The sequence below is a fragment of the Pseudoliparis swirei genome, chromosome 24 (genome assembly GCF_029220125.1).
Source record: "Pseudoliparis swirei isolate HS2019 ecotype Mariana Trench chromosome 24, NWPU_hadal_v1, whole genome shotgun sequence".
Taxonomy (NCBI): Eukaryota; Metazoa; Chordata; class Actinopteri; order Perciformes; family Liparidae; genus Pseudoliparis; species Pseudoliparis swirei.
In genome coordinates, this window is record NC_079411.1 from 14,169,238 (window position 1) to 14,195,215 (window position 25,978).

The following is a 25,978-nucleotide window of genomic DNA, read 5'->3' on the forward strand; positions in this document are numbered from 1 at the left end:
ATAATCAGCAATATTAAAAGAATAAAAGGCTTGCAATATTTCAGTTGATTTGTAATTAATCCAGAATACATGACATTTTTGGTTTTTTAATTGCATTACAGAAAATAAAGAACTTTATCACAATATTCTAATTTTCTGAGACAGTCCTGTACAGTTTCAACTATAGTACAGAGAGCCTTGGTGGTACTGCCATTCAGAGTTATAGGGCTGACATTCAGCGAGTGAAAGGGAAGAGAAGAAAAGCCATATTAATCAAGAATCATGCACTGGGTTTATTGGTGGGCCAAGCCGGTGCTGTTACCCTGGGGGATGCTTTTCTCCAAGCGGAATTCATTTCCACAGATAACTGTTCATTACTTGTCTTTGATGTGTATGTGCGGGAGGAGACACTCACTTCCATCTGGTGTATGAGCCTCCATGTGCACCAGATCTGGCTCCTTGTCGAGGCCGGAGACAGACCTTGGAGAGAATGACAAACCGTAGAAGATCCATAACCATAACAGCAATGAAAGAAATGTTGAGAGGAAAAAAAAGAAGACAGACATACCAGAGAGTTGTCAGTGCACAGTAAGGGTGGGAGAGGAAACAGAAAAAAGGGACACCAATCTGGCAGAGGCATTTTGCTACCCTTATACCTGGTTATACCTGGGACTTTATCTTTTTTTCAGCAAATGTAAGTACTGGAATGTTTCCCCCATATTCTGAATACCACATTTTGGCAAGCACATCCCCAGCAACTCACAGCTAGTTATTTGACTGCTTTTTTTCCCCAATGAAAAGACATATGCAGTCTCTTCATCAGTGCAGGGTCGCCTCATTCTCTGATTGTCAGGTTCTCTCTTTCTCATTTAATTTCTCCTGGAATAGACCTTGATGGATGCAGTGTTCCCACCGTGGAAATATTTCATATCCCTTGAAGACCAATGAAGCCATTGTCTAAATGCAGCCGACTGAAGGCTGTAGCCATTGCTCGAGGCAAATCCAGTGTTTAGATGTCCTTGTAAAGGCTTTGGTGGTGAAGGGCAAAGCCAGCAATAGATTGTACATAATATTTAGGATTTAACCACAATGGCAAGGAAGTAGCTCCAGGTTTATGGAAGTAAGAGTTGATATAGCCACAGGCAATCTCCGGCACACCCCGTCAACGCAGAGAGGGGGAGAGGAGCAAAGAGCTGCATGTGATGAGTGTGCACTTCAGACATAGTAGGTACACTGCAGGGGGGGTGAGCAGCAGACGTGACTGGATATGAAGCGACAGGGTCGTCCCGGATATATTATTAGTAGGGCTGTCAGCGTTAACGCGTTAATCTATGCGATTAATTTGGCCGCGTTAACGCACTAAAATATTTTAACGCAATTAACGCAACTTTGTTTACTTCCGGTGTGCCTTGACGTTTTTACACTCCTCTGAGTGTCAAACCGCGGCAGTACGGTTTAACACTGTTTCCGTTTTAAAAACAATTATTTCTCCGCGAAAATAAGGAGCAGAAATCAGTTTAAACTCGTGGATGAATCAGTCGGGTTTCCTCCTGCTCCTCCTTCCTCCCGTCTCCCCCTCTGATACACAGAGGAACGGAGGGGCGACGTGTCGGGTGACGCGGCGCGGAAAGAACTCGTCACACGAAACCTTCAACGTGATTTGTCAATCCGTTTGTCTGTCAACATTTTGCGAAAAAAACAACCAATGAACACTCAGTAAATCACAAAGGACCTCCCACCACAGGTGAGGCTCATTAGCAGCCTGTCAGTCAGAGAACCAGAGAACACGGCGCGAGGACAATGAGCCTCATGATATAGAGATGAGATTGTTCTGTAATGTTTGATGTATAACACGTGGGTATGTGTCACATGCAAACGCCTTTAAAAGGTGAATTTACATTTTTTTGTAGAATGGAGAACATGCCCCCAGCCTCCAGAGGGTTAACATGACACATTTGAATGTCAATCAGTTTACCAAGGCCACTGGTTCTGCTGTTGTTCAATGTTAAAGATGACAGGACAAATGGGGTCTCAAATATACTTCTTTTTTTTACTAGTCTGTGTGTTTCACTGAAGAAACAATTTATCATCCACAATATGAAATACCTCGCTGGCACTTTATAGGTAGGAGCCTCTTTGAAAACACAGCTCTGTGTGAAGTTTTGTCTTTAAAAAGAAGAAAAACAACTTTTAATCGCGATTAATCGCGATTAATGAATTTCAAAATGTGCGATTAATTAGTTAAATTTTTTTTAATCGATTGACAGCCCTAATTATTAGTCATAGCTCCTCAAACTTAGCGTACAACGCTGTATCTGTATGCATGCCTCTGCCCTCTTTGCTTCTCTAGTTGATGTAAAAATAATAATGTAATACTTATGTGCAATATGCCTGATATGAGCAGGACGTGTAAGAGAAATGAAATAGAAAGCGATGTGCCCTCGGACGCTGAATGCTAAGTGTGTTCTGAAGGAGGAGATTAATCTCTGCCTGATTGTGTCAGGGGGAAGGTGCAGAAATCCAGTCAGTCACACACACACACACACACAAACACACACGTTGTTCTAATCCATCAATATCGCTCGCTCAGCCGCGCAGAACGTTAAAAAAACGTAAACAAAACTTTGGAAAAGAGGAGTGGAGCAGAGTAGGAGAAAAAAAAGAAGGATGACTCACCAGTAGAATCTGTTTGGTGTGACACGTTCGTGAATGATCTGCCATTTTCTTCCAAAGTCCACCGAGCTGTACAACTGTAGAAAAGAGACATTAGTCTTGTTAGCAAGATGAATGTATGCCTACATTGGAGCAGCGCCTAATTAGACTCCTGATTTAGATGTAGGTACAGTGAAAAGGGAGCCTGAGACATGGCTGGATAATTCCAGGGTAGAGAATGGTCTGTTGCTAGGGAGCATTATCTAGAGATAGGCTGGCAATTACCAACTCGCCATTTCAGCTAACATATTGTAACAGATATCGGCGTCTCTATTCCCCTCTCTCTCTACAAATGAGAACTGTGGGTTGGACAAAGAACACAATGGGAAGAATACATTAAAACAGAAATATATGACATTAATGGGGCAATTTTTAGCATGATCAGCAAATACCTGGCCCGCTATGTCTTGAAAACACAAAACTGATTGTTCAGCACCAATCAATACAAAGGTCCTGCAGAATGAGCGCACATGAACACAAGGAATGATATATAGCTCCAGTGACGTGACAGTGTACAGTATGTAGCCAGTGGACAATGCCAATGTATTAATTACATGTTCTGATGCCGGGGCAAACCATTAATAACGCGGTTACATTTCCCAACACTATATTGATTGATGTTGTAGACACAGCTCCCCATTGTCGTGACCGTGTAGCGCTCTGAGACTGTGGCCCCAGTTGAGCTTGATGCTAATGTTCCTCCTTGTTGCCTTTCATCACAGCAAATCTGACACTTACTCAAATAAAAGTAGTTCAGCAGTTTACTCAGAACACGGACAGCGTGTGTGCTGTTCATGCTGTTGCAATATTCTGCTTTTAATTTGAAATTGGCGTGCTCTTCGGGTTTTACATATGGATGTTAAACTCCATCATAGAATTCGTCAATCATAGAATCTTCCCTTGAAGGCCATGTGTCTGTTTCTTGGCAATGAGGAGCAATGGCAGGAGACCTACGCATTTATTTTAGTGTCCTTTGTTGTTAAGGCAACAATCTAGTATTAGCTGGGAGCCAAATGTGTCTTAAACTTGATGCAGTTGATCAAAGTCTAAATATACAGTACCTATCGGCATCTTAACTCCAGACAATTTAATTTCTGATTCTCGCAACCTCAGTCATGAAAGGCTCCCCACTGGAGCCTTTGGGTGGGTGTAACATCACTTCGGACAGTGACAGATGAAGCCAGCGAGCAGGCTCAGCCTCTCCTCTCTCCATCCATCAGTTCAATGTCATTTTACATTTTAAAGCCTCTAAGCTGTCACAAAGTAAGCTTCATAGTTTCCCACACATTTCAATAAATCAAAACGCCGAAACGCCAGCTGCCATGCCACGAATGGTGACAACCAAAGAAAAACATAAACGAGGCATAAGCTCAAATGGTGATTGAGGAATTGCAGAAAAAATTAAATTTATCGCTTCATGCTGATGGTGGATTTAAAAGGTTCCATGAATTGCAAATGTGTAGACTTTTTTGAAAGCATGTTTGAAAAAAGTTATCATAGAGACCAGCAATTAATGAAGCAATTACATGTCAAGTAATGATCACAGCTGTTAAATATTCACCATTACCTCAGAGGAACTCAGGGAAACCGATAAAATCCAACTAACCAGATAAGACCACTAGTCAGACTGAAACATTTAACATCACGTTTCACACTGAAGAGGTGGAAAATAAAAGTATGTCCAAGTTCTCCTCAAAACAATCATGTGAAAGGTGTACTATCCACTAGGTTAAACCATAAAATAAGTTGATATGATACTCAGACAACATCCTACTTTACGTATAGAACCCACAAGTCTCACAACAAGAAACCATGAATATATTTAAAAGATTCTCTTACATTTCTAACTACAATTAACTGGTCAACAAACAATTTAGTTCACGTTACAACCATATCCTCTGACACACCCTGGGAAAATAGGGAGAATAAAACGATGTAAAGGTAAATGACTGGACGGATCAAGAGCCAATACAACTCATCTATGTAATATTTCTCTCAATGTTTTATGTTCTGACCTGTCCCCTTTCTTATCTCAGTTCACAGCATATAAAGCACATTAAAATAACAGAATTATGCTCAAAGTTAAAGCAATAAGAGTGTGAAATGAATAATATACAATATAAATCATCCATTAATTATGTTTTTGTATCTGCCATTTACTGTAGAGCCCAAACAAAGTACTTTAATTTCCTTCATAGTCTTTTTTTCCTTTATTGATACGTCTGTATCTTTTTTTTTCTCCCCGAAATAACATTCATAATGTGTTAATCCAGTTTTATAGCCATTATCGGGTTTTTTAGGCATGAAATGTTTAGCTGCACTTCATGTCAAACAAGAGAAAACATCAAAATTAAATGAACTTCCAAAATGATAAATTGTCAGTTTTTTGTTGACTAATACTCAAGTGACCAAAATGGCACTCAAGCTAATGAACATTTTTTGTCAGAAAACAGCTTAATTTAAATTAAGTAAATGTTCATAACACAATTGGGAAATAGATATGTATTAGACAGTTGGTAGAAAAACTGAATAATAGTGTGCTAGTGAAGCTCAGTAATGAAAACAAAAACTTCCAAAGGGCAAAAAGTCATCTTCCAAACACAAGTAATCTTCCTTGTTTCAGGAATAATTTATGTTAATTGAGATACATTGGAAGCCCACTCAAACACTGTTTACACATAAGGTGTCGAAGTTAAGACATAAAAAGTATCTTTGAGGGCTATATACTGTATATATATATATATATACGTGTGTCTAGATAAACTGAGTCCAGGCATCATTGGTTTTCATCTCGTTAGTTGGTCCCCTGTGGACAGAACGGCATGGGTTTTAATGTTCCAGAGGCCCATACGGCTCTCTTACCCTGCTGATAGTTTTCTTCTGTAAACTAGCACAGGCTACTTGTTAGCTGTGAGGCTACGTTACCATATAACAAATCTACTAATTGTCCATAGCTAAGATAACAGTAGAGGGCTATCCTTGACTCTTACTGTGAGCTGTAAAAAAGCCTGGAGTGAAACAGAGGGGTAAAGTGAGACAAAGAGACAAACCATTATTCTCAGAGCAGTTGATACAATGTGGTGTACCTGTGCAACCAATTAGTGACCGGAGGCCTACGCGGGACTGTTCTGTGACCCCGCAAATGCCTGCTCTCGTGGGATTTCCAACCATTACTAGATGCACCATGCTCCTGCCACCCGCTGATCTGATCATTCACGCTCGCAACAATATCCTCTGTTGACATTCTGTCTGTTGCATTTTGCAGTGAAAATAAGGGACATTATGGATTGTTCTGGAGGGACTGGTAAGTTAAAGTGGATACAGACGTTAGGGATTGTGTCCCTGCGTCTCTGGTAGTTTCCCATTGCAGCAGATATAAATAGACACTGAAGCATTACTCCTCAGACTAATGGGGATCATATATTAGTATCAGATTTGTGATATAATCAAGTTGAAAATTCATCTTATCTTTGGTGTTTACTAGCCCTGGATTTAATAATGCCACTATTGCTTATTACTAAGTATTTTCTTTGTATTACATTTTAGGTCGGTTTTCTGATTTTATTTCACAGTCACAATGATTTGCAGAACTATATTGTTTTTGATGGATTGCACTGCAGTGGACAATACAGCAGCAATGGCCCTGATGGAAGCCAAGACAATAGCATCCATTTGCTCCTTCGGGTAAACATGAGGAAATGGCTCATTCTGATGGAAAATAAAAAAATAAAAGGTACATTGTTGAAGCCAGAGCTTAAGATCAAAAGCCTAGGAATGCATGATTTTATGCTGAAATGGCCGTGGGATCAAAACTTGTGGTTTTAATGGGTTTCAGTGCACAGTTCTGTGCTTCATGTTTGTCTGTATATTGATTACACATTTCGGTACAGAGTTATTACCGGAGTGGAGGTTCAGCATCCAAAATATGAAAACATCCCATAGCCGACATGAATGCCATATGCATTAACACAGCCAAAATGATGGACACAAATATTTTCCCTCATGGGTTAAATTACCATTACTGATGTTTCTGCTTCTACCCCAATACAGTGGAGTTGAATGGAATTGCATGTCTGTGCATAAAGCATTAGCAACAATTGCAATTAAAAATTGTTGCTCCAGAAAACTATCAGTTTAACAGGAGCTATCTCTTTGTTGGAAAAAAGTTCCATTAAAAATGGTGCACATTGTTGAGGCAGAAACCTCAAAATCTAGAGAAATAAAAGCCAAACTATCTGCATGACTAGATACCACTTCACGATAGTGAAATAATGTGTTTTGTGCAAATGGGATGAATCATTCCAGACTTATGAAACATGACTGTTTCCCTGGTCGGGAATCAACAGAGTCAGAGCTTTGTGAGCGGGTTAAACAATGGAAATGTTATTTGTATTTGCCAGAGTCAGAAAATAGCCCAAAACTCGTGTAAGGCTGACAAATAAAACCCTCATGGTAAATATAATCAGAAAACACGAAGTTCTTCACAGCTTCTGTGTCTACAGAAAATTAAGTATCGTATACCTCAGTCGCAACTAATTGGTAAGAACATAAAAGCATTACCTAAAAATATCTCAACATAAAAGTCCTATTCCTCATTCTTAGTTTATGAAATGAGCCAGAAGGACATTTTGATTAGCCATGTGATCGTAAAATGAAACACAGGCAAATACACAAAGAGCAGGTGCTCCCTGCTGACAGAAATGTTGTGCGATATCTCTTCCACCAACTGGTGTGTGGTTAATGCGTGTAAATCCTTTCTGTGGACACACTGCATTAGCAGAAAGCAAAGCATGGGTTTTCTGTTTTTCTTTTCATTCGCATAGTTCTTTTTGCAGCGGCAACATTCCGCTACCCAGAAAAGCTCTGTGCATGAGCAACATCAGAGAACCAGCAGCTCCAAAGACACATCCACGTTCTGAAAGAAGAATCAAGACTTGGGCGTGATGGAAATGATAACTGCTGCGTTATAGCCCCTTTTATCCCTCACGTGTGCGATAAGTCACTTTTATAACTCCTAATTAAATCTCCTATAAATCCTTGATGCATCTATGTACAGTGCTCTAAATCAAACTGCTTCTGTTGGCATCGCCTTGGCATATCCCATGTGGGCGGGACGAGGAGGGCTGGTGCTACACCCCACGATTTATGGAGCCTGCAAAGTACACAGCAGTACGGATGATCCTGTAGAGGGAGGTAGGGTTATGCAAATGAGCCGTCTGGATTGTTCTGAATGAGAGCCCATTCGGACTTTAAACTATGATTGCCACTGTATTGCTGAAGATAAAAAAGGATTGGCATAAAAATTAAGTAAGTAATTTAGTTTGATGATGTAAACTTCGGTCATCCTTTGTTCGGTGGGTGAACGTGCTGCTCTCCTTTGTTTTACAACCTTGTAAACCGGAAATATGTTATTGGTCCTACAAAACATGACAGCATCACATAGACACAAAATGTATTATTTAATCAAGGAAATAATCAGCACCATCGATATAAGAACTTTTAGTTGCAACCCTAATTGGAAGCCTTAAAGGGTACCTGTAGTGAAAACGAATATGTAGCCAGATCAAAAGATAATGTGTTTCTAAAGGTTATTCATGCACTGACGGTCCAGTATTCAATAACAATACGTAGTTTAGGCTGTTCAAAGTCCTCAACTCCGACATGCGACATTGCACTGGAGCTTGAATATGTCGCGGGTGGTGTGACGTCAAATCGTTGAGAGATCGACAGCCAGCCACAGCGGATGTGTTCAGATACCAATATAAACAACGTCGAGCGCTCGCAAACAAATGCTGAGAGATTGATAATATGGACGATGAAAGATTGTCTGATTCAGCAACTGGATACTTGTTTGAACCTTTAAAAGCAGACTATCCCCATTTAGTGAATTGTGACAGCGATGATAGCGATGATTCTGATGAAGTTGATGCGAAGGACCGCCGTCCAGATGCTTCACCGTGCGGACCGTGCACGCAAGTCGGCGGACGTTTGGTGCAGTTGTGGGAAATGTGTGCCACAGAAAACAGACATAGAGTGCATTTGTTGTAAAGAGCACAAACTTATGTCCGATGATATAGTGTCATTAGACCTCATCTGCTTCACACAAAAGAGTGAGCTTGATAGCTACATCGCGCATAAGCCAGCGCTGGAGATGTCTTTCATTGATGCAATGTTCAGCCGACATGTTCGGGGTGCTAGTGACTTTTCTTTGCTCCGTCCGTCCCGATCAGCGCAAACCGGTGTCGGAGCTCCATGCGCGCGAGACGGCGGGCAGAGGACTGTCAACGCAACACGTAGAGACAGAAATGACGTGCTTCTGCTGTAATGTGGCGCTATAGAGAAAGTGACAGGGGGGCGGGCCAATTTTTTTTAATGTCATGCGATCTACCAATACTACGCCGCGATCGACTGGCAGGTCGCCGCGATCGATGTATTGAGCACCCCTGATATAGATTGTGTAATTCTTGAGGCCACCGATCTATCCCAAGAAGCAACGCGTAGAAGTGGCTCCGGATTGGCTGAATTCCTTTCAACGACTCAACGTCATAGTTAGCTTTGACATGAGTAAATAACTAGCAAAATGGCTGCGCCCTGAAGCGTTCACGGACTCGGAATGTTGACAAAGAAATGTAAATCCTCGGGCTATGCGTGACTTGTTGACAATAGCGGCGGGGTAAATATGATTTATTTGATGCGCCGAATGGATGTAGCACGTTGTTGTTTTGCACTACAGGTACCCTTTAATAAGGCAGCCAGTTGCCCCAGGGCAAAGATTTGCAGAAGCACAAAGAGTTCATTTTGCAGGAGATTTAGATCCTTTACTGCTTTAATACTGGGGTAACCAGTTTATTAGAGACATTATTATGAAATAAAAGCCATAACAACCTTTCTGCATATTGTTATTCAAGCAGCACCCCATGGATAGGCAATTGTCTTGAAAAAACTAAAAAGGCCAAGATTAAAAAATAAAACAAACAACCCTGGACCCTACATTTTATTTCTATCCTTGAGATGATTCTCCCTTATTGTCAGACTCACTGTTTGATAAGTCTGTCTTGCTTGTTGTGGTTGCTACACGGTAGATTCTCTAAAGCCTGAAATAGGAGCCCTGAGCAGGAGTCTAGTTTTGATTTAAGCACTGGAATTACAATATTCTGAAGGTTTACGATAGAACCTTTCCCCAATGATGCATCACAGAAACTACTGAAACTACTTCAGGACGTTGTGAAAGGTATTTAAAGTACCCTGATATAAATTTGCTTCACGGTATGAATTTTGACGACTGTGCCAGAGATGCACCGATCCATCATCTGCCATTGACACGGGATGGTTTTCAACGATGATATTTTACACCACATGAACATTTTCCATCAGCACAGAGTGGCACAGACAGTAACGTCACAACACACAACACATAAAGCTCACAATTTGTCGCAACTGCAAGTCTACAATAACCTGCAAAGGAACAACCTTAAAATCACTTGGAACAAGTAACTCAATCAGATACTCATGACACTGTAATTTATAGCAGTCACATTGTTTAGACTCTCCACAGTGACCGGCTCATCTGCAGACAGCATGGAGTTAAACTGCAGCAGTTGAATTTGACTTATATGGTGCATTCAAGCCGACTGACATTTGCATTGATGTGTTAAAAATAAAAAATGATAAAGTACATTTACTTCAAATGTATTCTTCTGTATATTACTTGAATACATTTTTCTGTCAACAATACTTAAAATTATCTTTAAAGGGCAATTTACACCTAAGTGTCATATCTTAATTATGACAGGCATTATGTACCTATTATGTACCATTATGTATCTATACAAATAGCAACCAGTATTTACTCTGATTGTACATTTAATTCCAATTGAAAGATCAAAGCTTTTATATGAAAAGACAGCACCTCAATGCAATTAGTATTCTCATAACACAGTTATTGACCTCCTGGTGCTATTAATGCTTAAAATAACTGGCAATTAGTTATACAACTAATAACAGATGGTTCATGTGACCTTTTATCATATAGTATATGAAGGAAAATAGGCAAAGCCACATTTTTAATTCTATTCTTAATATCACCGTCTAATTTTGCTTTTCTCAGAGTCAAGGGATTCAGGATTGAATTGACTTTACTTTAAGATACTCAACAGAGGAAAAAGTGTATCACACCATAAGAATGGCGAGGTGTTCAACCATTTGTTGCTAGTACATGCTCAACAAATTAAAATATTATCCTGTATGATTATCAGCGTCAAACAATAATGTGTGCTCAGTCAAGGATAACAAATGGATTCCCTCCGGCTTTGTGCTCACTTTCATGCTGCACCGCCTCTTGGGTGATTCCTTGTCATGCTATCGTGTTGTCTTTCAGCGACATAACCACCGGTAGCAGGCAGCACACCTGCCCGGCAGTAACAGAGGCTCTGTCGATTGTCAGATGACAGTGAGACATGCGCTTTAGTTTTGTGAGAAAATAAGCCAGAATACATTGGTTGTTGTTGGAGTTCACTGAAAATTCCTACAATGCTTTTAATTCAACCTTGAATTAACTTAATATTTAAAGCAATATCATTTGACAAAGACAATCTTGGTCGACATGCACAAAAACCAGGGCCTCACAATCTGTGTATACTTTAAAGTGGCTCACTTCACCCTGGTCCTTCAGGCAATACCATTTTTTTACAATTCACACTATTTATGCTGTGAAATGCGAAGCCCGTATGCATGAAAAGAAGCCCCATTATCTTCATTGTTCTAGCAAGTGCAGTGTCTGTATTGTCCTGATCGTGTGTTTCAAATTAGAGTGCATTAAAAGTACCCGGGCAGGGCGGGCCGTCGCAGCCCGGTGGAGCGCGGCAAAGCTGTCGCAGCTCCGGACATGGGGGCTGAGCACTAAAGATACCTGCCATCTGGAGAGTCGCCGGCTTGAGGAATGCACTGCAGCAGCGGAGCAGCCTCTTTGGCTCCAGTTCAACACCAGCTTTCAGACAGGGGCGGGAAAAGGGCTGCAGGTGGATCCGCTCAAGTAAAGTGATGGACTCGTGGGTAGGGTTCTGGTTTGAGAAGAGCATTAGGGAATGCTTATTTGCATTAAAGGCTGGCCATGATGTCACAGTCCAGCTGTAATCACAGCTGCCTTTCTTTAAGATAAGATAATCCTTTATTAGTTGTGACGGCATACAGAGCTGCACCAGTCCTTTCGGAAAATCAGTTTGAAAAAGTGATATATTTTTGTTTGTATTTGTTTTTGGGGCGTTTGGTGGTGATGGTCATCGGCACATCAGTCAGAAAACCATTTCTCTATCAATGTAGACATAAACATGTGCATATAGCCAAACACAGTATTTCAATAGAGAACCTGTGACTACCACACCACACAGTGCTGCACCTTGTAACTAACTAGGAACCAACACACATCAACCAGGTAAACGTGCTCAGCCGATGTCGATCTGAAACTAGTTAGCTAGTTACCTGTAGGCCAGTCAACAGCCTGTCTTCCTAACGTCGACATGAATTGTACAGACAGCAAGTTATCACTGCAGACCCTGGGCCTAAGCGCCACACTGATGCTTTAGGTTCCCATCGGGCGTCAGTTTTGGACGTGTCACTTTTATCATCAATCATAATCATTCAACTATTTCTGTTTTCACAGGAAACGTACAGTTTCCACCCATTACACGCACAAAGTGTCAAGTTGGTGACACTGCACCTCTGCGCCCTTGTGATGCTGAGCTGTCAATCAAATATATTCACAGGCCCGCTCCCACTCAACGGCTCGGAGGAGTATTCCTGTTATATTTGTTGGATTTTTGTTTCTCCCTTTATTCTTTTGAAAACATTTAACAGTAAACTTCCATTCATTTTGACAACTATTTTCTTTCCATAAAAACAAAAACTTTTATCACTTAAATCAATGAAAAGGGGAAATAGGCACGCCAGAGCCAGTGATGACGCCAGACAGTGAGATCTATAGCTTTAGTGTGATGTCTGTTTAAGCTGAAGGAAGTGGACCTGGTTGAAAGCACTCCTGACTATCATCACACTCTGACAGAAATAGCTTTTTCACAGTGAACAGTTTACTCCGTATGGCGCTATGGCAGCCACTCAGAGTCTATATATCAGAGGTTTAAATGAAGAATCATATTTAGCAGGCGGAAAGGTATCAACTGAGGATTACAGTGATAGAGAAAGATCCTGAAAGCTGAGCAGTCAGGGACGTCGGCTTATGGCTCCATATTAAATATTGTTTGACTTAAAAGAGCTCTTCGAAAGAGGACTATTCATACCCAGAATCTATGGCCAGAGACAACAATATCACCCACATTAGGAATGTTACAAAATGGAAAATGATAATTCTTTCTTTATGGAGTAGATGCAAATGAAAAAGCATGAAAGAAAGAAGGGGGAGAAATAAATCTTGAATAATGTATTCCCGCTCTCTCCCTGAATACTTTATTGACTCCGATGTCCCCATTGCATTTCTGAAAATGTTTAGCCGGGATTCAATTCAGCTAGAAATAATTAGCGGCATGAATTTGCATCATTAGTGTGGATTAAGTCAAACAATGTTTGCATGTTGAAGGACTGGAGGGGCCGTGCGGCTCTCGGAGAGGCCCTGTTTTTTCACATGTCAGGTGGGCTGTGGGCTTCCCATGGTAGTGGGGATTATTATATGAGAGGCAAGAATGAGACACATTATTTAAGTAGTGTTGGGGCTTGAAGACAAAAAGTGTTGGAGCACATATGTTTAGGCGTATGTGTAGGAAGGCAGCGATAAGTAAAATGTGAATTACAGGCAACATTGTGGTGCGTTTGAATCTTCCCCTGAGCCTCTTCCACTCACAACCTCAGCAGCTGAAGTAACTTCCCTATTTTTCTCAACAGAGCATTTGTTTCCCATTTCCCAGGCTTACTCTGCTGACACCCGCTAAAACATCTACTTGGATAGCTTATCCAGATGTGCTTGCACTTGTTTTTGTACATCCCTAAAAAGCCTTCAAAATAATGACTTTTTCCAATGCCTAAATCTGCTATCCAGCTCTGAAAGACAGAACTGTTTTCAGTGTCTACAAGACTAGATACGCCCACAATTTCCACCAATGTGGACACACAGGGCAATTCTTTGTAGTTCACAAGCTTCGGCTTGTAGTTCATCACTCATACATCTGCCATTTACTCCTCCATGCCTTCTCACTCATAATGCCCTTGCTGTCACGGTGTGGGGCTGTCAATCAGCTGGTCTCTTCTATCCAATAGCACAACTCCACGGGGGATTTATCTTACTGCTGCTCAGGGCAGACGGCCCTCCATTACACATATCCCTGCGAAGTCCAAGCACCAAAGACTCCATCAGGACTTCATCATCACATATTATCTGTTAATAAGGAACCATTATCGTTTCTTCATCTTACTTTCCTCTCCCGATTAAACTGTCGTGAAAGCGTCATAGTTTGACGCAAAGGGCCACTGACCAAGTTCTGTATTTGGCGGGTTGGCAGTGAGAATGGGCTGCTTTCTGAGTTCAGTCTGGGCCATCGTTACTCTGATTCATTCCTGATGTGTGGTTTCTAAACACAGGAAGGCCTTTAGGTGCATTACCAATAAAACGTTGATGAGGAACAAAAGACAAAATGTCATTCTGGAAAGGCGAGGAGATCATTTATGTCATGTCACAAAAAAAATGGAAAGTAAACAAAGATTATTATAATCACTGTATAATCAATATCACTGATTAAATATATAAATGAGTGATATACAATTTAGCCAATCCGCGTCCTAAAACTTTTTTTGAATTGCATCATTCTGGGATGTTTGCTAAAAATGATTGGATGGCCCAAACAAAAATTCACATGGTTGAATAGCTTTGTGATTGCATCTGTTCACAGACATGAACAGATGCACACTTGAACCCCAGTCCTGCCAAGATAAACGCTGAAACACAATCGTCCAGGAAGACTTTATAACTTCTTCAGGGTGCAGGCAACAAAATCACCTCAACGGAAAATGACTCAGTCAACTTAAGTCAGTGTCATGTCTCGTCGGTTGTGTTAAGTTTTAGGTTTAAGTCCTGTTTTCCATGTCCGCTTTTATTTTGTAGTAACTGTCCTCTCATTTCAGAAACTTTATTTCCTGCCCCGGTGTTTCCTCGTTAGTGTGATTGTCTGCTCCACCCCTGATTGTGTCCACCTGTTCCCCATTTCCTCATGTATTTTAAGCCTGTGTCTACCTGTGTCTTGTGTCAGATCGTCTTGTCTCTTGTCTCGTCCTGATCATTCTTGATAGTGTCGTCTTTTGTCCTGGTTTACGTTTCCTGCATCACCATTAGTCAAGCGGAAGAGTAATTGAGCTCATCCCCATTACATAAACGACAACAATATAGCACAGGGGTGTTAGGTGCAGGAGGGGAGAAAAGTGACGAAGAGCTCACTGAAATGAGATTGGATTTAAACAAGTGTGGCTGCTGTCCTGGAGCCTTACATGGATGCTCTTTAAGCGGAAAGGTGGAGGCTCCATAATGATGAGACACTTAGTTTCCCTACTGTTCAGATTTATGGGCTCCGAGGCCTGTTACGATCATTAGGGGGATTGTGAAAGAAAAAGGGAAATGGGGTCGAGACTATATGGGCATGGGAGGAGGTGGAAATTACATCGAGCTTTATTTTCTGGTAACACAGCACTTTTTAACCGTAAATCTTTGATCCTCTCCTCCCTATTTGTGCAATGGCATTTTATAATGGAAGTCCCTCTAATTTCACAATCCATTTAGAAAATTACCAATGTCATAATATTCACATCCTGGTGAGACGCTAAACAAACACCCCGAGGGAACCTGGTGAACAAAATAAAAAAAAGATTTGACACAATGTTGACAAAAATGAGTGTTTTTGTGTGATTTGTTTGATAGTGTACGACATTAGTTAAACAACATCGTACACAAGTGAACTTTGTAACATTGACAAAATGAGAAAATAAATGCCCCTTGAAACACGTTTTATTTGGGTATATCAGAGGAAACTTAGTATGCAATTCATAAACACAGTTATAAATGTTTTATTCTTTATTCTTTTGACATCATTTATAAAGTGTTAGTAAATTATAATTATTTATTTTATATTATTATAATGACACGCAAAACTGCTAAATAAGTTGAAAGAATGCCGGCCAGGTGATGGGGAGGCGATGCTCGTCAGTGGCACGAGTGGTGACTGTGTTTCTCAGTTTGCTGGCACGTACACATTATTTATCATGAGTAGCCTATATAGCTAGCTAGCCAGCTTGCAAGCTCATCAGACCTGGGTTATAAACAGGACTCAACATTGGGAATCGTCACATCACCCCTACAGAACAGGAATATGCAAACCGCTCTAGTTTTTTTCCCTGACCTCTGTCGATGTGATAAAGGATTTGATTCTATATAGTGATTTTAACTCAGCGTGTCACATAAGGGTTCGCTTGGCTGCAGCGTCAGCAGGGGCTGGCGATGAGGGAAAGATACAGCAGGCCAACAAACAAGCTGATAAACAAGCCAACAAACAGATGAACTGATATCTATTCAAATGTCGCAGCACCAACAGAGAATGTCAGCGAAGCCCCCGTACCTGATAGGAATGAGTTATTTCATAAGAATCTGAGCACAATCTATCAATCTTCATTTGCTCACATTTATGGGTTCATTCCTTTCCCTCTGTTCCATTGAACCTACCGTTCCCACCCCCCTCACACACAAACACACACAGCCACCCCTCCAAACACACACACCCATACCCACTAACAGTCCCTTTACCTTCAGCCTCTTCGTTCTTTCTCCCGCACCTGACAGCAATGTTTACCTTCTGTGAGGAGCTAAAAGTGGACTGACAGTCCCACACAGCTCGAGGAGAGCAGTGGCCGCGCAAGCATCAAAGAAAAGGTTAAATCAGATGATGAAATATCAAAGGCTCTTTCAGCTGGTGAATTCTAAACACCATCAGACGACACAGGGTGTATGCTAAGGGCTTGCCTGAGGGGAGAGTTCAACGTTCCTTTGGAAACATTGAAGTAATCCCATGGTGGTGGAGCTCAAGAGAATACCAGCTGTATAATGGAGGTTAATTTGGTTTTTCACGAATCTAAAAGGCAGCATGCCTGGATTCATCTGTCAGGGGTCCCCAGGTTAGTCAGGTTTACTGTTTGTGTCTGTGTGTGTTTTGGGGGCGGGGGGGGAGGTTAGGTATGGGGTGTATGTTGGCGCTTCATAGGGTTGGGGTTAGGTGGGAAGTTGACATTTCATTCTCGGAGAGCAGACGGCAAAACAGCCCCAACTCAAGACAGAGAAGTTAGGCCTTCTTGCCTTCTTCAGCCTTCAGTGAACACTCAGGCCACACAGACAAGACCTGCATGCAATGACGAAATCCCACTCTGGTCTGCCGTTCCGCACGCTATCTAACGACCGTAACATGAAAGTTAGCAAACTGTCAAGGGTGGTTTCATTTGCAGAGCTACTCTCACGGTTTCGCCGTGTGACACACGCTTTTGCATGCTTTCACACGCTCTCACGCCACACAACCATTATATCTCATGTTTAGCCGCTACGGAGACGTCGGAGCCAGCGGAGCATTTCAAAAAGTCCTGCCGAGATCAGGCTGCTCTCCGCGGCCACACAGCGCGCTGAGCGCCCGGAGCTCAGAGGTCCCGCGAGCAGAACCTCAAATCTCCGTCGCATATCCTTATTAGGCTGAATCTCGATAAGCCGACCACAGATTTGATGCTTAAACTACTAACTTCTCGGCTGAAAACATCCTTAAATTACATTCCGTGACTCAACAGTAGTATTTAGAATGTTCAGACAAGAACGCATAATAAACGCTGTTCGTCTGCAGGTCCAAGTGCTAGGGATCGATTGCTTCTGTCTTGCTCCCTGACTTGACCAATCCTGTTCAACAATGAGGTTCGGACCGCCCCAGCTCATTTGAATATACGGACACATAAATGTCACACATAAATAAATGAAGAAATACGTGTGGACACATAAATAGAGATATAAATAAATGAAGAAATACAGAAATGTAGAAATACATTTATTTAATGATGTCCTGTTGAGTTATAACTTATATTTATTAATTTATGTATTTATTTCTGTATTTATACATTTATTCTTGTATTTATTTATTTATACATTTATTTAAGCATTTATTTATTCCTGTATTTATTTATTTATACATTTATTTAAGCATTTATTTATTAATTCTTGTATTTATTCATGCATTTATTTATTTATACTTAAGTCATTTTAAGTCCTCCATAGAGCTGGCCGCGCTGCCCTCACCATGGAGGAATCAAGCGCTCCCCTGGAGTTCTGCTGTGAGGTGCCACTTATCAGCCAATCAAAAAAAAGAAATGGGCTACACAATAACCAATCAGAAAAAAGGTATCTGTTGTATCTGGGTAAGATTTAATCCAGCAACCAATGAAAATAAAGCATCCTGGATAGATATATCACTCTTGTCTGTCTTCAAAACTTAAGAGCCCTGTTAATGACATGTGGTTCAATTAAGTTCTCACTCTCTTAAACTTTAAATCTTGAAATAATGTGTTGTGTTTGTGCGTGTGATTTTGTGTGGTGATGTAAACTCAGCTGTCATAACAAGCAGCAGGAGAGCACCTCTTGGTATACTGCATGCTCAAAACATCATAGCATTGTTTGTTAAGGCTGCCCACATAGCATTTATCACTTTATTTGCAGGCCTAGGAAAAGGACCCTCTCAAAAAATTTCCAAACAGCTCTTTGAACAAGTAAGATGTATTATAAAGAATTTAACATAAAGACAGGACATTTGTGCAATAGAATTAGTCATGTTTTTGTAAATGAGAGTAGAGTTATTAAAAAACATTTTAATTATTTAACCCTTGTGTTGCCTTAGGGTCATTTTGACCCGAATCAATATTACACACTCCCCCCGCCTTAGGATTAATTTGACCCCATTCAATGTTTAATGTCGGTGTTCTTTCGGTAGTCAACAAACAAACATAAAGTGCCTCACACTTAAACTTGGAAAACAATATTAATTCTAATAATTTTCTGGAGGTTTTAATTGCTGGCGTCAAATTGAACCCAAAGGGTAAAATATGTTAGTAAATATAAAGTTAACAGGAGGGTGAAACATTGAATCGGGTCAAAATGACCCAAAGGCGGGGGGAGGGTGTAATATTGAGTCGGGTCAAAATGACCCTAAGGCAACACAAGGGTTAAGGTAGCAAAGATGCCTCGTAAAAGACCTTTGCCAGGCCAGAATGCAAGGTACAACATGGGTACAACGCCACATTAATTCAAATTTCCTGATATTTGAGCCACCAACATGTGTGGCTGCGTGCGCGGCAACATTTTGGTCACCCCCGACAAAATCTCACTCCAAGGTTTTTTGAAAAGTTGGCAGCTCTGTGTTTGATTGGGTTGAGATTAAGCTGTCAATTGACTTTCTCTGCAGCCCGCTGTACACCTCGGACCTTAACCCTACCTGAAGCAGTAAACGTCTTTAAGTCCGCCAGTTCACATCATTTACGTTTGCAAAGACCAATTGGGTTGCAGTTTTTAACAGGCGGGAGGCAGAAGTGGTATCAGCTGGTATTTCAATGAAAGCCAGGATTACAGCCAGGAGATGAGCTCAAAGGAACTTGTAAGTCCAGGTAGTTCCATAATGTGGTTATTGATCGTTGTTAACGATTGTTCCCTGCTTACATTTAGGTTTACTTGAGGCGAATGAAAGGGAATAACAGCAAGCTGTTAGTTTTTTTGTTAGAAACTGTCTCCAGTGAATGAGCGAATTCGAAATACAAGAAATAACTATCGACAGCTCTCTATTCTTTGCATTAATACATATTATTATAATATTTGTTTCTATTGAATAGTATATTTGACACTGAACTAGTTCATCTATATCTCAGTGATAGAGACAAAATGAGCATAAAATATCCTGACCCTGAAATTATTTCTCGAACAATGGATATCCGGGGCCCCAAAAGAATATTTCCCCTTTGGGTTTAGACCCCTTTTTTAAATCCTGAGTGGTATCATACATTCGGGACATTTCATGAACATATCACAGCAACGGGTGGTTCACAGAGCTTCAGAGAGGTGGGGGGGATCTGTGACGAGCACTGGAAGAAAAACACTGACACATCACCAACGGTATGATGATCACATCCCAAAACACAAGATTCGCTCTCAGTGCGTCCTGTGACAGGAGAATACTTAACAAATACTAATGTTTAAAAATACAAGAACACGGCAAAAGCCCCCACACAGGGCCGTAGCCCCACCTAGTGGAAGAGTCATGTCACGCTGCTGAAGAACAAATCAACACAATACAGATAGTCCAAGACGCGTGATGCCTTTTTGACAAATCTCTCAAAGCTTTTCGGAAATATTCAAGGATCAGGTAAAAAGCCGGTAAATGCGAATTACTTCAGCTTACACTTAGTTGAGTGGGTGGTCCTTCAGCGTGGCCCACGAAACATCTGCATATACACTGAACATGGCCGTACGGGACCGAGACCACTTCAAGTCGATCTCAACGTGTCCTCTATGCGTCTTGAGTGCTTTCACCGCTGTGCGTCTAGAGCTGTGCAGTACAAACAGATGCAACACTATACATCATTTACAGGTGAGGTTGTCTGAAAAGGCGGTCCACTGCATGCTGTTACAATTCTACCTGGCAAGGAATCTGCTCATGAAGAGTGTCCGAAAAAGTACAATTTGTGTACATCGACCTGAGATATTTCTATCAGTACAGTCAGACTTTAATACAGGCACACAATAGTAGCTACTAAGTACTTTTAGCGGTTGTGTTTCAGTAGCAAATAAGCAAGTAATGATATTTCCAAAAGCGAAACCTGGGACTCCCGGGGCTCGCTTGATAATCCAGCCTCCAGCCTATATTTCAGAAAAACAGCATTTGGTAACAACAAGACTTTGTTCCCATGCAACTAATAAGTTAATGACTGCAGTGTAATCATAATTGAAGACTACAGAGTAGCAGAAATGTTCCTCTCATTGCTGTTGGTACACTCCACTTTCGGCTTGGCAGCACACCTCCATCTGCTGTTTTGACAACGGAGTGACAACACATATCTGCTATTCCATCAGAACAAGTTACTCCATCTGGTCTGCCTGCCTGTGCTTGCCATGTAGCCGTCAGTGCTCCACTGTATCCATAATTTCCGTTTGATTTCAGAGCCCACTTTCCCCTCTCATCACGCAAGATGCAACAAAACCACAATCAGGCACTTCCTGATGAATCAAGCCATGCTTGACCTGCTGTCATGGCTCGCTCGCTCACATCTTAACTTTCCACATGTACCTCTACACAGGAACATAGATGCTTCTTCCAGACCACGCCTCCTGTTTTTCGAGGCTCATCGTTTTTATTTAGCTATACGCTCTGTCTGTGCATATACAGCTTTACAAATTTGGTTTTGACCCCGACTAATTTGCCTGTGCCGTTTTGTCCTTTGTAATACGAAGTACACTTCTTCCACCGCCCAGAATTAACCTCCCCCTATGATCATTGAGTCATGATCTATTGAATTATTTCTCTTTGACTCTGAGCCATCCATCACCTGTCTAATGACATTAATCTTCCCGTCTGCAGCAGGCCTGGGAGAACATTGGCTGTTTGTGTGGAGTTTCCCACTCAGTAAAATAACTGAAGCATCCACTGAGGCAGCGGCTCCCTTAATGGATTGGTGCACCTCCAATGGAAATACAAACACACAAATTCAATTGTTGCTTTGACTTACGGGTTTATTGTGTATCGTATGAGACTAATGCCGTCGCAGCACCCCGTGAACACGCATTACTTCTCCTGGACTCTTTACGAGGTGAGAGCTGAACTATGACAGGCCCTGTCCTGGTTAAACATAATACTTTCAGTGTGAATATACACGTTCTCGAAAGTGCACGTTTCTTTATCTGCTGCTTGAGTTTCAAAAGAAATTCGAAGGGGGGGGGGAGCAATTTTTCAGTACTCATCCTGTGTGTCTGCAGGCTGATGGGACCAGCAGCAAACACAGCATCTTCATCTGTGTGTTCTGATGTATGCTGGGAAATCACAACAGGTGCTGACAGGCACATCTTGTGCAAAACCCAAATATATTAGCAACAGATGTATTTGTGGCATAAATGAGACCAAATCATTCAAAATGCCTTGATTACGATATGACAGGGGAGAAAGCTGACTCAGTCAAAATCTTTTACCAAAATCAAATATATATTTTTGCCTAATTATTTTCATTTTGAGCACACCCTGACTTTTGATCGAGAGCTATCAGCAGTTTTTAAGTTTTCATTTATCCAGAGAAATATCTCAACTACAATTGTAGATTCCCACAAAATGCATGGTTCCCAGTAATGGTGCAACAGCGTGCACGTGAACCGTGGATTAATGAAACAGTTTAACCATCATAGTGTGAAATAAAGCTTTTAGCACCAATCTTTATTAATGACAAATAATAGAGATGTATTATTACCTATGGGTCAGAATTCATATTTTACAGAACTAGCTGATTGCAATTGTTTGATTACAGAGTGCAGCACTATACTGTTGTCTCTAATGCAATTGTTGGATGAGTCACAGTAATTACTACACAGTCCATTAGAAAGTCACGGCCTCGTCTCTCAAGTCTGCTGAGGCACAAGCGGCGCTATGGTAATATTCATTCTTTTACAGATCCTCCACGAATCTGATTTATTCCTACTTGGGGAACTGTATACCTCTGCATTATCCCTCAAATGTAAAAAAATATCTGCCAACGCACCATCAGAAATATTGTGGTGTTCATGGCAGCTACAGGGCAAGAAAGTGTCTCGTCAATAAGCAAAGAGTTGAGAAAAGACCGCCTGTTCTTTTGTCAAAAAGAACAGATGCCCAAGCACCATGCAGTCTAGTGGTAGCTCAAATGGCCACAGGGAATAATTTAGTCTATCTGTGGCGCTTCTTTTCTCTCCTTCGGTGTCAGCCTGTTCACATAACTCACTCACTTGGCAGCACCAACATTGGCCTTATTCTCAGAAGCTAACTTAGGACTGCATCAATGAGTAAATGTCTTCGCAAACCCCTCACAGTCACCAGATAATAGCCTGGAAAAGTCACCAAGAGTTATACATTTAAAAGAAAACCTCCATTTACTCAAGGAGGGGACTACACTGAATGTAAATTTAAAAATAAATAGTCATAAAAGAGAATCAAGAAGTGCAACAAATAATTCACTGCAGCCTATGTGTCCCGACATGCATTCTGATGTCTCACTAAACAGTTTCACCCCTGTCTCAAAGTTAAGTCCTCGGGGCCAAACTAAACCACAGCTAAGCACCAACTTACAGCTGATTAAATTCAGAGTGACCCAGTCTAAAAACTATTAGGTGGTAACAAGCTGAAAATGAGCATATTAAAGATCCTCGCTGCTGGCGCAACAACTGGAATGAAGCGGCGGGGCCTGCGAGGGGATATCAGGTTCAGTTAAGGAACCCATAATATCTGTGTCAAATTCTTTTTTACTAACTAGATGACAAACGTCTTCTTTATTTGCAACAACAGCCGCAGGAAGTGGTTGGAGTATGTGGATAACACGTTCGTGAGAGGAATGGAAACGGGTCTGGCGGAGGTAATGATGAGGCTTTTTGCTTTTAGGGTAGCCTACCAATGCGTCCTTAGCAAGGATGCACATTCTAGCCACTTCAGTCACGTCCTACCTGTAATCTTCATTGGATGCACTTACCCCGACTACCTTGTTAATGTGGAGTTGCCGGAACCAAGTCTCAGCCACCTCCACCTCCTTGAAGTTGTTCTCTGCTGCTCGATGCATAGCCCACCTTCACGACTCAGGTTTATTTAATCAGTGGGATCAACAGTTGTTACCATCATTGATCTTGTGAGTCCATTTCATGGGCGAGTAAGGCACCCCTCAAATGTATTATTATTTTCATAGATAATGTAAGCTGCAAAAGGCTAATTTTAATTAACATTAGGAACGACTGTTTTTGGATAATAGGAGCGACTGGTGAGTAGTTTTCACCCCTCACAATCCTTCACAATAATGTTATGTTTTGCCCAGGACCTTGGCTGAAGGCAGCCAGCACCTCTCTTTCAACTACTACCCAGACTTCACAGGGATGTAATCTTCTTGAATCTGGCTGTCTTGTTCATCTTAATAGTTCCTCTTGCATTCTAAAATAGCAGCAAAGCAGAGTATATTCATGCTGAGTTTTACAACCGAGGCAAAGTGGTGGAGATCAAAGTAAAGTTGTTGTTTTGTTGCTTTCTGTGACTGAATATGTGAAGAAATATGATTCAGAGGCATATGTGAGACTTCAGAGGAGGAACGCAGCTGCTACCTAATTAGCTCAGAGTCATAACATCCACTAAATGTATAACATTTAATTAAAAAGGTGAACATTGGATAAGCTTTATGTGGTCCGCACAATATATGGGTTAGTGTATTTCTGCATTTGTATGTGAATCTACAAATACATTGTTGTATTATATCCGCCAGGATACATGTATTGCTCTGTGTGTGCTGTGTTTAGCGACATCTAGGTGTCTGTCTTTCTGTCTACAGCTAATATTGTGTTCTACTGAACCCATTAGCCTGATATTTTTCACATCATATTTTTTATTTGTCGTTTAGCAAATGACAAACTGAACTGAACGTTATTTACGAGAGAGAAAGAAACACACACAGAGAGAGAGAGAGAGAGAGAGATTTAGCTGGTTTGGCTAACAGCTAACAGGACCAATACAGCTAACAGAGCTAACAGCTACTGGAACTAAATACACAGACTATGAAATGAAGCATCAACATGGAGTTTTACAGTGAACTTTCATCTGAGCAGACATCTTCATAGACCAGAAGGAGAGTTTAAACACATCAGATGTGTTCAGTCTAGACGAGATCCGAGCTCTCCTGAGTGCACTTCTATTTGAGCTATTTCCTCGTCCACACCGATTGTCGAAATGTATTTTAGATGCTGTAAATCCACTCTGCCAAGAGGAAACCGGACATTTTGCTCCAACCCTGTTCACCAATCATCGTCGTCCTGCACCATGAACCGCCTGCAGGGTGATGGCTGTGGCTCTCAGGCCAGTCATTGACCTTAATGACAGACCTTTGCTAGGTACAATCTCAGAGCCCTGTGTGAAGAGCCCCGTCCTGTGTGACAAAACCTAGTGAAGGTGACATCTGGTCAGTGAGACGGAAGGCTGAGAATCACTTCAAGGCGCTTATGTTGCCAATGTAATACATACCATTACGTCTGAGTTAAGAGCAGTAACTAAAAAAATACGTGAGTCTCTGCTCTGTTGAGACGGGGCCGGTCCAGAACAAATGACCGTAATGGTGCATGATGCATTGTGTGTATTTCCACAGCATCATTTCCATCAATACAACTAGGGATGCACCGATCTGATCGGCGCCGATCCATATCGGCCGATATTCCCATTATCGGTTTTGATCGACGTTCTCAAAACGGCCGATCAGATGACGTAACATCTGCGAGAAAAACTATCAGAGACGTTTCAATCGCGGCGCACCGCAACGGAGACGATGCGCCCGGCGAGGGCCGCAGAGTGAGAGGTCCACAAGGGGATCCTCACGCACCGAGCGGCGTCCCCGTCCCCCGAGTTGAATCACTGGGTCAACTCAGCCGACTCTCACATGTCTGAGGCTCTGAGCCCCTATATATAACCTTACTGATGGCGCCGCGGACGGCCACCTCGGTGCGTTGGTGCGCGATGTTTTTTGTTGTTTTCGTCTTAAATACTGTTTTCTGCTGTGATTCCCGGAGCTCTTTCACCAGAGAAGAGCTCATGAACATCAGGGGAACAACTCCAGCGGATTTATTTCCAACGTTTTTAACTTCTGTGGAGTTACTGGACATTTTTGTAAAAGGTGTGCTCACCTTCGCCACGCGGTGAGACGCCGGAGAGGGAACGCTCAGGGGCGCTTTGCGGCTACGGAAAGGGGATCTCGTACAGCGCTGCCGGGCATATTTCTCCAACGTCCGCTCACTGTGCAACAAACTGGACGAACTCCAGCTGCTGGTGGGGAGAGACAGAGACTTCTCCTCATCCTCCGTCCTGTGCTTTACGGAATCATGGCTAAGTGGATCGATACCAGATTCTGCGCTCCAGCTCGCTGGCTTCCAGCTGTTCCGAGCGGACCGGGTCACGGAGCTCTCCGGAAAAACAAAGGGTGGAGGAATCTGCTTTACCTCAACAACGGCTGGTGCAACGACGTAACGGTGATTCTA

General features: G+C 41.7%; 1 protein-coding gene across 1 annotated transcript in view; it reads right to left on the minus strand.

Moving 5' to 3' along the window:
* The window catches only part of sorcs3a (sortilin related VPS10 domain containing receptor 3a), a 259,289-nt gene that overhangs the window by 63,814 nt on the left and 169,497 nt on the right, over window positions 1–25,978 (minus strand). Inside the window, exons 5-6 of the mRNA XM_056408465.1 lie at window positions 2,656–2,729; window positions 395–459 (exon numbers count right to left, since the gene is read on the minus strand). Coding sequence (XP_056264440.1) covers window positions 395–459; window positions 2,656–2,729 — 139 coding nt within the window. The remainder of the gene's footprint in view (window positions 1–394; window positions 460–2,655; window positions 2,730–25,978) is intronic.